The following is an 11,002-nucleotide window of genomic DNA, read 5'->3' on the forward strand; positions in this document are numbered from 1 at the left end:
GGATTCAGGGAAGACTCCAGAGCTGAGGCAGTGCCTGCCCCGTGGAGCTGGGACAAACTGGGAGGACTCCATGGTCCCGTGAGTGTGGTGGGGTCTCTTTGGGGACCCTGGAGGATGCAGACTGGATCAGTGGGAGCTCTCAAAGCTTCACAGAGGCCAGAGCAAGGGGAGAACTGTGGCAAACACCATGAGCAATTTCTATGTTGTATTAATTAAGTATTAAAGCAATGGGTACGGTTCTTTGGATTCTCCTGCTCCTCCAGGCTGGTGCAGCCTCACAGCCCACCAGCCCAGGGTGGCCACCAGCCCTCAGGGGCACAAGGGCTGCTGCAAAGAGCCCTGCGAGCCGTGCTGGCTCTCAGCACAAGGACCATCAGGCTGTAGGGAAGCTGGTAACCTGAGCCTCGGATTCTCCCAAGCTCCAGGGTGAAATTCCACCTCACCCTCAGGCGTTTGGCTCTGCTGTGGAAGGGGGAGGGAGCTGAGCCTGCCCAGCCCAGATATTTGGGATGGTTTCCCAGCAGACACTTGACTCCCGCACCTCTCACCTCCTCCAGGCAGGCTCAGGGGGCTGAGCCGGGTGTGCCCTGAAGGTTTTTGGTGCCGCTGGATCTGCCTCCATGCCCCAGGGGAGGGAAGGGGCTGCTCGAGAGAAACAAAAGCTTTATTTCACATAGCGCTGATGCGTTGTCCATGCCGGGATCAGCAGAGGACAGACAGGACACGCATGGGAGCTTAGCCCCGAGCTGGAGCTCAGCTCAGCTCCGTGCCCTGGGGATTCCTTGAGCCGCTCCTCTGGGATGCGCTGGGCACATCTCTGCGGGTAGAACAGCTCTGGCATCTCGCACGGGTGGTTCAACACACGCAGGGCTGGCACAGGACGGAGAACACGGCGGAACAAGAGCTCCTTGCGAGCGCCACTTTCCAAAGGGCTGCGCCCGAGCCGCTGTCCGGGATCCGTCACCCTCAAGGGATGCGGGCGGACAAGGATGAGGGAGGCTGAGATCCAGCACAAGAGGATTTCTTTTCAGCTGATCCGGGAAACACGCGGCCTAATCCGTGTCCTGCTGGATAACCTCGGGCGGGCGTTCTGCCTTCTTCTGTTCCTCCTGCACAAGTGGGCTGATGCTCCATTCTGCTGAGAGAATCGCCTGGAAAGTGAAAATGCAACAACCTCCAGCAAAACTTTGAGCGACCTGGGTTGTCCAGGACAGCGGGTGAAACTATTCCTGAACTCACATATTCTACAATTTTCCCGTCCCCTTTAATAAACCAGAGCCATTCCTGTCGCCCTTCACGGACTCCTGACACGGGGTAAAACCACTGGTTTGTTGTTTTTTTTTTTTCAGAGGTTAAAAATCTCTTTGTATTTTTGGTCTGTGGCTTCCTTAGTGATGGTGATGATAACCCGAGCACACACCTCTGTTCCCTGCACTTGGACACGCTGAAGTTGCACAAGGCATCTAAAACTAACCAGAAAAAAAAGCCCTTTAGCCATTGTTGGGAGCGATTTCACAAAGCCTTTCATTTGCATTCACCGAGAAACTCCCTGTTGTGAAAGCACTTCCCTGGCTTTGTTCCACTGCCCCTGCACACGGGGGAGGGGATTTTTGGGTGCCTGGGTGGACGGTAATGGTGGCACATCCGTGGAACCGGGAGTCCAGGTCCCCAAATTCTCCCTCATCACCTTCCCGCATAAGTAACCAGCTCAGCGGAGATATTTCTGGGATTTTTTTTCCCCTCTCTTTTTTCCTAGTTGTTGCCTGCATTGGGCACGAAGTTCCCTGGGGAGAGACGAGACCGGGACAGGGACCGGGACAGGGACAGGGATCGGGACAGGGACAGGGGACAGGGACAGGGGACAGGGACCAAGACCGGGACAGGGGACAGGGACCAAGACCGGGACAGGGACGGGGACCAGGACAGGGGCAGTCAGTGCTGGACACGGACGAGGTACCAAACCAAGCCTGATTTGAAGTGAGCTGAGCTGTGCCGAGCCCAGCCGAGCTGACCCGAACGGGACCGTGCTGAGCCGAGCTGAGCCAAACTACTGCTCGAACCGAGCTGGATCGAGCTTATTCCATCCGAACCGAGGCCGCCAAGCTGGTTCTGCGGGGCACCGAGCCGAGCTGGGCGGTGCCGAGCGGTGCCGGGCGGGGCGGGGGGCGGAGCGGGGCTGGCCCGAGCTGCGGGGCCCGGCCCGGCCCGGCCCGGCCCGGCGGAGCTCAGCATGCTGCGGGCGGTGCTGCGCGGCTCCCGGCTCTGCCCGGCCCTGCTCCGGGCTCCCTTCTCGGCCGCCGCCGCCTCCCCCATCCCGGCGCCCAACCCGCGCCCCGACATCGCCTTTAACAAGGTAGGGCCGTGCTGGGAGCCCGGGGGGTTCGGGGTGCCGTGTCCGCCCGTGCGGGGCTGGGCCGGCCCGGAGCAGCCGCGGATTTGGGCCCGAAGCCTTGGAAAGAAGCAGCGCTGGGTGCAGAGGGCACAGGGCGTGTGTCCCATCGCCACCCGGCTCTGTCCCCTTCCCCTCGGTGGGTTCAGCGACCCCGCACGGGTGCGAACAACCTGAGGAAGAAACTCTGGGAAAAGGCACGGGAAGGGAGGGCAAGGTGCTTGGCTGGATATCTCCAGAGACCGGACCCTTGCTCCAGGAAAATCCTGTGGGATCACCTGTGCGAGGTGATGCTGCAGGGCGGCGTTCCAAGGCACCCGGCCGCTCCTTCCCCGCTGGCCGTGGCCGGGCTCTGGGAGGTTGTCTGAGCGTTCTGCAGGTTCTTGGCACCACGATCTTTGTACTCCCATTCCCTTGCCATGAACCTGAAAAAAAAAAAAAAATACCCTTAGAAAGAATGAGTTGGTAAAAAGCTGCTGTTAGCACCTGGTTCTGGTGCACAGGGAGCCTAAAATTGGTTAATCTGGGAAATGATAGAATCATTTAGGTTGGAAAAGACCCTTAAGATTCATAAGACTGTAAGAAATGCTGTAAAAGCTCTGGTGCTGTGGGCAAAATCAACTCACTGTATTGTCTGTGCCTAAAGCATTTTCCCACTCTTCAGTCTCCTGAGTTTTCCAGTGTCCCTGCTCCAGCCAGGTTTCCAGCTTTTGCAAGGACCTACCAAGATGGAAACCTCTTCCAATTCACTTGCTGTTTGCTGAGCTGTGAATTCTTTTTTTTCCTTGGGGCTATGTTGTGTGCTTTTAGGCTAAAATATCTCCTTCATATCACTGCAGGTTTGGAGCCCACACAAGTCAAGTTAAGCCCTTTTAATTAACCAGGCTCCTCAGATGCCATCAAAGAACCAAAGCTCCTCCTGATTTCCCTGGGATCTGGCTTGAAGGCTCAGCCCTGCTTGGCTTTTTTCTTGCAGATTTTCATAAATAACGAATGGCACGATGCAGTCAGCAAGAAAACCTTCCCTTCCATCAACCCAGCCACGGGAGAAGTCATCTGCCAGGTGGCTGAGGGCGATAAGGTAAATGTTGTTGGGATGAGATGGGTTTGTTCTCCATGGGGGCAGGTCCAGAGGGGTTTTGCAGGGGAAGACTCCGTGTTTGCAGCGGTGTTTGATCTATGCCAACACCACATCAAGTGCTGTTTGTGTCCTTCCTTGACTACTGCTTTTAACAAAAAGAAATGGTGAGGAGTAAAGTCATGTAATCATCACCTGCCTTATGCAAGGCCCTCCTGGGAGCCTGTGGCAGAGCTGAGGTGGTGTTTCCCAGCAATTTTGGGTTTTTCCTACAGTCTGGAAACTCGTGTGTGTTCCCCAGGGGAGGAGTGAGTGAGGGAAATCCTTTGTTGTTTGCTTCTCTGTGGCAGCTTGGCTTGTCCTGGCGAGACCATTGCAGCAAGCCAGGACAGAGAACCAAGTAGGAACCAGCAAATGCCCTGACACAACAAAATCCTGGATCAGAGGCAGCTGATCAAGGAAAAAAAATCTCTTTTAGACTGGATTCTGAAAAGGTGCCAAAAGTAGATTTCCAGAGCTTTTTCCATGCCTCGTGTTAGGATGCAAATATTAACCCAGCAGGTGACATTGCAGAGATAACCTGATGAAATTTGCTCTCTGTGTAGCTGAAATAACAGAGGGTGAGCACAGGCAGAGGTTGTGGCTGCACAGCTGTCGCACCCACCTGCTCCACTGCCATTCCTGCTCCTTCCTCCCCACGGATGCAGCCTGGCTGGGAAAGCTGTGTCCTCTCGGTGCTTGGTGCTCACGGGGAAAGTGGCCCAGGGCTGTACCTGTGTGCTCCCCTGCCCTAGGGTTTAGGAGAGCCTTGCAGGGCGGCTGCCAAGGCTGCAGGTTCTTCCCCCAAAAGCCTGGCAGGAGCAGCCTCTTGTGCTGTCTGGCTGCAGGCTGTTTTCTCCTGGAGAGCTTTCGGTGTTTGCAGAGAGGGAGTGGGGGCTGGTTACTCCTTTCTCAGCCTTGGCCTGGGCTCCCCCGCAGGCAGATGTGGACAAGGCGGTGAAGGCAGCCAAGGCAGCGTTCCAGCTGGGCTCTCCCTGGAGGAGGATGGATGCATCTCACCGGGGGAAGCTGCTGAACCGTCTGGCTGACCTGATCGAGAGGGACCGCGCCTACCTGGCCGTGAGTGCAGGGACTGGGAATCACCGGGGGTTGTGTCCTTTGGGTGGGCTGGGGGCTTGGGACAGACTCACAAAGGGTGGGGAAGAGCTTTTGGGAAGCTGAGAGCAAAATGGCAACGTGCAGGACAGATCCAGGCTGCAAAGTGAGAACTGACTCAAGGCTGTACATGTCACTTCCCCCCGGCTCCTCAGGAATCCTCGCTGTGTTTTGCAGGCTCTGGAAACTCTGGATAATGGCAAACCCTACGCCATCTCCTACCTGGTGGATTTGGACATGGTGGTCAAATGTCTCAGGTGGGTTTGGAGGCCACAGCTGGTCCATGGTTCAGCTTCTTCCAGATTCAGGTGCTGTGGGATCTGGATCTGACTGATGGTTTCTTGTCAGACACTTTGGGGTTGCTTTTTGCTGTAATGACTTCCCCGAGTCACACAAGTGGTGGTGACCTGTTACAGCACAGAAATTGCAATGGGAGAGACAAATATCTCAATTTACTGTCCATTCTTTAAATCATCTATTTGGAAATACCTATACTGAGCTATGTCTGAAGTGACTAAAAGAGGAAGCCTCTCTTATTTTCTCTTGGCAGCAGACTTGTTATTTTAATTCCAGTGACCAAATTGTTATTGTTTGCAGATACTTTGCAGGCTGGTCGGATAAATTCCATGGCAAAACCATCCCCTTAGACGGAGACTTCTTCTGCTACACGAGACATGAGCCAGTGGGAGTCTGTGGACAAATCATCCCGGTGAGGAAAATGCAACAGCGGTTCCTGCAGTGTTGTAAGAATTCAGTGTTGCAGTGTAAGGTCCCCTCTGCTGCCAACCACTGCTTCCTCCCTGGGGTGAACAACACTGGGAGGGCTCTTGCTTCACTCTGGGAGTGCAGAACTGCCTGTTGATTTCACGGGCTCAGAGTGAGGTTTACTTTGTATCTGATGATTTTAAAAAAACCAAATTGGCTTTAAGCCCATTTATAGGAATTACCTGACTCAGAGCCACAATTGAGTTAAAACCACTACCCAGAATTAACCCTAAAATTTTATGTGACGAGAAAAAAAACCAAGACTCTCCCCTAAGTGCTGATTTGGGTGGAACTCACTGGTTAATTACTGACTAATCAGAAACTTTCAAGTTCACAGCAGCAAATCCCTCCTTGTTTTTCAGTGGAACTTCCCGCTGTTGATGCAAGCATGGAAACTGGGGCCTGCCCTGGCCACTGGGAATGTGGTTGTGATGAAGGTGGCAGAGCAAACCCCCCTGAGTGCTCTCTACGTGGCCAATCTGATCAAAGAGGTGAGGACAAGGCCAGGGTTCCATCACTGCTGGAGACAGGAGCAGGGAAGGGCTGTCTGCAGGAAGGCTGGGTTGGCCTGGGTCTCTCAGCAGCTGATTTAGCAAAAAACTCCCTTGTTCATATAGAAGTGTGTGCAGATGATGTAAATCTTGGTTAGGGAAGGACTCTTTGAGGTTTGATGAGATAATGAGCTTTGGGGTGGTCAGAAAGTGAACACAGATCTGTATTTATCTGTGTATTATTTATCTTCAAATTGTGCTTGGGATGTGGGGTGGGGAGAGGAATTGTCCTGGTTATTACAAACAGCATTAAAACAAAGCCCTGGGAAATCAAAGGAGAAATCAAAGGAGAAATCAAAGGAGTAAAGGGTTGTTGCTGGTGGGAGGTCTCCTGAGTGTCACTTGGTTTGTGAAAGGAATAATGTTGCTGTGTCCTGCTGGGAATTGCCAGGCTGGATTCCCCCCGGGCGTGGTGAACATCATCCCTGGCTATGGCCCCACGGCAGGAGCTGCCATCTCCTCACACATGGACATTGACAAAGTGGCCTTCACCGGCTCCACGGAGGTAAGGGAGCACCTGAACCCTCAGCCCTTGGGGCCCTGGAATATCTCATAGCTGGATAAAACACTGGAGGTGCTTTGCCTTCTACCACACCTCATTTAAACTGATTCCAGGGTGTGAGGTGTATGTTTGCATTACCTAAGACTCTTTTGCTCTGATTTGATTCTTTAGAATATTTCCTCTTGTTTCCCTTGAGCTGCTTCTTCTTGGAGGTGAAAGTCTGGGCAGACCTGAAGCCCTGACAGTGAGGGGATTAACATTAAATGCTGACTGAGATGTGAACCCAGAGCCCTCTTGCTGATGTGGGAGTTAATTCCAACACCTGCTCCGCTCTCGCTGCAGGTTGGACACCTGATCCAAAAGGCTGCAGCAGAGAGTAACCTCAAGAGGGTGACCCTGGAGCTTGGAGGGAAGAGCCCAAATATCATCATGTCTGATGCAGACAGTGAGTAGCTGCTGGGCAATGTTTGATCTCTGCTTTTTGCCTTGGCTTCTTCCAGGCAGAGCTGGAGGGGAGAGGAAGAGGAAGGGAAGTTTTCCTGTGTGAGGCTCTAGCCCTGGCAGCACCACTCCGTGCCTCCTGCTGTAGCTGCTGCTGCATTTGTGTATCAGCACTTCTCCACTCCCACTTCTTTTCCCAGTGCTGGGTAGTTCAGATATCAACAAAAAAATAATTGTTTCAGTAACTTCCTCCAGTCCTTGCTCCAGTTTTGTTTTCAATTCTCCTGGAGCACACTGCTCATTTCTTCTCCTGTGAAGTGCTGCTTCCCTCATCCCTTGCATATAAACTCATTTTTGGCCTTGATGAGCCAACACAGGCTTTTACATGATAGTTAACTAAGGAAGAAATTTGTCCTTAATACTGGATAACTTCCAGGTTAGATATTTTTCTCTAGTCTGGGGTGCTTTAATAAAGAATTAAGTCTGTAACTCCTGCCCTACCAACCAACCCATGGCAAATGCTGACAACTGAAGGGACTTTGTATCCTCAGCAGTCTCTGTGATAACTGTCCTAAAGAAGTCACAGGCTCTGGTTGGCTTTATTTGCTCATTTGTTTTCTCTCCCTTTTCCTAGTGGACTGGGCTGTGGATCAAGCCCACTTTGCCCTGTTCTTCAACCAAGGGCAGTGCTGCTGTGCTGGGTCCAGGACCTACGTGCAGGAGGACATTTACAACGAGTTTGTGGAGAGGAGCGTGGAGAAGGCCAAGGCCAGGGTGGTTGGGAACCCCTTTGACTTCAAAACTGAGCAGGGCCCTCAGGTAAGAGCAGGAAATGCCCTGAGCTGTTACCTGATGAAACAGTCCCACTCTTGAGTCACTGTGTGGATCAGAATGGGAGTACCCTTGAATTTATTGATTAACCTAATTTGAGCTGTGCCCATTATCACTGGTGCAGGAGGGAGGAGTTAACTAACCCTTGGGATGATTCCAAAACTTGATGCTGGCATTTAAAAATGATCATCTCCCTTTGGAGATTGCCTGGGAGGCTGTTGAAATAAGAAATTGCAAGAGCACAGCGGGTGGGAGCGGAATCTTTTTCCAGGTGGAGCTGATGTGTGTCCCCTCCTGGCTCTTAGGTGGATGAGGAGCAGTTCAAGAAGATCCTGGGCTACATCAGCACTGGGCAGCGGGAGGGAGCCAAGCTGCTGTGTGGTGGCAACCCTGCTGCAGACAGGGGCTACTTCATCCAGCCCACTGTCTTTGGGGATGTGCAGGACAACATGACCATTGCCAGGGAGGAGGTGAGTCCCTTCCCACCTCGTGCTGCTTTGTCCTCTCGTGATGCAAAAACCCCCAGCTTTACAAGCACTGGATGTTCATGACCTGTGAAATTCGAGGTTTCTCGGTGTTCCATCATCTTCCATTCTGGTTATACCCTGGGCCCTTTGTAGTGGGGGAGGTGGCGCTGAATTTCATGTCCCGTGGGACTGGCAGCGCTCACACAGCCCCACATCACCCTGTGATCCCTTCACGCGGATTCTCCCACGCTCCGCTTGGATTTTGCAGATCTTTGGGCCGGTCATGCAGATCCTGAAATTCAAAACCATCGAGGAGGTCATTGAGAGAGCCAACGACTCCAAGTACGGCCTGGCAGCCGCGGTGTTCACCAAGGACCTGGACAAAGCCAACTTTGTGTCGCAGAGCCTGCGGGCTGGGACGGTCTGGTGAGCCTGCCACAGCTGCTGGGAGCTCCCCTGGCTCCTGCCCTGGCTCCCTGGGCTTGTTCTTTGCTGGCCCATCTCTCCTTTGGGTTGAATTTTAAATGCACTTTGCTGAGTGTCATGTCAGACCTTCGGGTGTCGTGGGAAATGGGTAAAGTTTAGGTGGATTTTTTTTATATATTTAGGCTGGAGCATCTCTCCTATGGGAATGGTTATCTGGGAGTGTTCACCTGGAGAAGAGGAGGCTCCCAGGAGAGCTCAGAGCCCCTTCCAGGGCCTAAAGGAGCTTCAAGAGCGCTGGAGAGGGAGTTGGGATGAGGGATGAGACACAGGGAATGGCTTCCCAGTGCCAGAGGGCAGGGAGGGATAGGATATTGGGAATCCTTCCCTGGGAGGATGTGAGGCCCTGGCACAGGGTGTCCCGAGAAGCTGTGGCTGCTCCTGGATCCCTGGGAGTCACAGCTGAGGGTGGCACACTGGGATATCATTGGTGTGGCTGGATTCCGTGAGGTTCTGTGTCCTGCCTGATAAATTCCAGCGTTGATTCCTCCTGTGGGCTGAGGGAAGGGACAAATGCAGGAGTCCCTCCCAGAAATTGTGTCCAGAACAGCTCAGGTGTGCTGCCAAAGGGCTCTTCCCTGAGCTGCAGGTGTTCCATCCTCGTTTTCCATTCCAGGATAAACTGCTACGATGTGTTTGGTGCCCAGGCTCCCTTTGGTGGCTACAAAGCCTCTGGGAACGGCCGGGAGCTGGGGGAGTACGGCCTGGAGGCTTATGTGGAGGTGAAAAACGTGAGTAGCCCTGGATCCAACCCTCTGGAGCAGCTCCAAATCATCTTTGTGCCGCTGCTGTGGGCTGGGCTGAGAGCTGAAACAAAACTGGGGCAAAACTGTGACCCAAACCTTGAGCTCCCCCCTTTTCCTCCAGCTTTCCCAGTCTCCAAACCTGTCCCTGACTGGGATACACTGGGTTTTCTCCTGCCTCTCACCCTTCCAGTGAATACCCCTGAAAAATCCAGAAAAACAAAACAAAACTAAACTTGTAACTTTTCTTTTTTTTTCCCCCCTAGGTGACAATCAAAATTCCACAGAAAAACTCCTAAAGGATAAGCAACTTTCTCCACGAATTTCAAAATAATTATGCAGCTTCATGACATACAAAGGAAAGCTCAACACACAAAATTTAGTATGCAAAAACATGTAACTCTGCATTAAGAGGTATTTTTTTAGATGTTTAAAAGAGCTTTTGTTAAAAGAAACAAACCTACTCGGCTTTATCTTTTTAAAATACCAAATACAGTTGGCTGAGCACTAACAAGGTGGGTGGTTACTTTGGGTACTTTTTGGGTATTATGTGGATGCAATCACCCACAGGAGAGGGGTGTGATCTTTACATCTCTGCCTGATAAATACATTTATTTTCCCCAAGAAATCATATAAACGCTTGTTTAGTCTAGGAGGATTTATATAATAGAAAGTAACAATGATGTGTTGGCTTACAGAATTAGGTCTGTAACCCTTGTCCTAGAAACTGTTTCTCTTCTGTGAGCAAAGTGAGCTGAGTTAATTTCATTTTCATTGAGTGAACTTTTCATGAAAAATGTGAGGAAAAAGTGGGGTTTTTTTGTTCCATCCTGCTCGTTGTAGCCACTCCAAATAAACATTTATTGTCTCAGTGCAGTCAACCCTACTTTTGTTGGAAGTTTGTGCCAATGAGCCTAAGTGCACCCAAATTCCTGCCTCCATTATTTTGAAGGATTTTCTCTGTCTTTCTGCCCTGCTCGCTGTCTTTGTGTTGCCTTCGTGTTACAGCTGGTCCCTGGCCCCAGCGCGGCTGGGGGTGTGAGAGGGGGTCTGAGTTTGAGTGAGGGCGGTGGGGCTGTTCTGGGCTCCACGCCATGGTGTGATTTTGGGGGAGGCCGGTCCGTGCCCGGTCGGGGGGCACAGAGCGGCTCCTGAGGCTCCTTCTCGCCGCTTCCCCTCACGGCCCCAAGGGCGGCCATTACCCCTCAGGCGCGCGGGCACCCGAGATCTCGCGAGACTGAGTTACCCGGCCCTCAAACCAGCGGGAGCCCCGAGATCTCGCGAGATCTCCGGGACCGGACGGGAGACAATTCCCCTCGCAATCTCGCGAGACTTCTCCTTGCTCGGCCCTCCCGCGTGCCCGGCAGGGGGCGGGGCCACAGCGCTTCGCTCCGCCCCCCGAGCCCCGGCGAGTCAAACGTCATCAGAAGGCGCCGCCCTCCTCGAAAGCCCGGCGGGGGCTTTGCCGACGCCGTCGCGGTTTTAGAGCTGCCGCCACCCGCCTGCAAACCGCGCCAGCGCCGTGGCGGCGGCTCCCAAAATCCCGCGGCGGGCGCGGGGCGGGCGCGGCGATCCCGTTCCATCCTCCCGTGGGGGC

The 11,002-nt window shown here is 53.1% G+C and overlaps 1 protein-coding gene and 1 long non-coding RNA gene across 3 annotated transcripts; one reads left to right on the forward strand and one right to left on the reverse strand.

Moving 5' to 3' along the window:
- Positions 1–516: 516 nt before the first annotated feature.
- LOC131585626 (uncharacterized) lies at positions 517–3,359 on the reverse strand. 2 transcript variants are annotated; one of them, XR_009278998.1, is made up of 4 exons: positions 3,016–3,359; positions 2,668–2,814; positions 1,421–1,463; positions 517–1,151 (listed from the first exon to the last, which is right to left on the reverse strand). It is a non-coding gene; the product is annotated as an uncharacterized LOC131585626 (long non-coding RNA). The 2 variants fall into 2 exon arrangements; XR_009278997.1 differs by lacking the exon at positions 1,421–1,463 and having other exon boundaries at positions 531–1,151.
- On the forward strand, positions 2,173–10,286 carry ALDH2 (aldehyde dehydrogenase 2 family member). Its single transcript, XM_058851947.1, has 13 exons — positions 2,173–2,353; positions 3,366–3,470; positions 4,446–4,586; positions 4,800–4,879; positions 5,220–5,331; positions 5,750–5,878; positions 6,330–6,443; positions 6,783–6,885; positions 7,516–7,700; positions 8,018–8,182; positions 8,448–8,605; positions 9,279–9,393; positions 9,672–10,286. Exons 1-13 carry the CDS (start codon positions 2,231–2,233, stop codon positions 9,702–9,704), a joined length of 1,563 nt encoding a protein of 520 aa, XP_058707930.1. The 5' UTR covers positions 2,173–2,230; the 3' UTR covers positions 9,705–10,286.
- Positions 10,287–11,002: the final 716 nt, after the last annotated feature.

This window comes from Poecile atricapillus, chromosome 16, assembly GCF_030490865.1.
Source record: "Poecile atricapillus isolate bPoeAtr1 chromosome 16, bPoeAtr1.hap1, whole genome shotgun sequence".
Lineage (NCBI taxonomy): Eukaryota > Metazoa > Chordata > Aves > Passeriformes > Paridae > Poecile > Poecile atricapillus.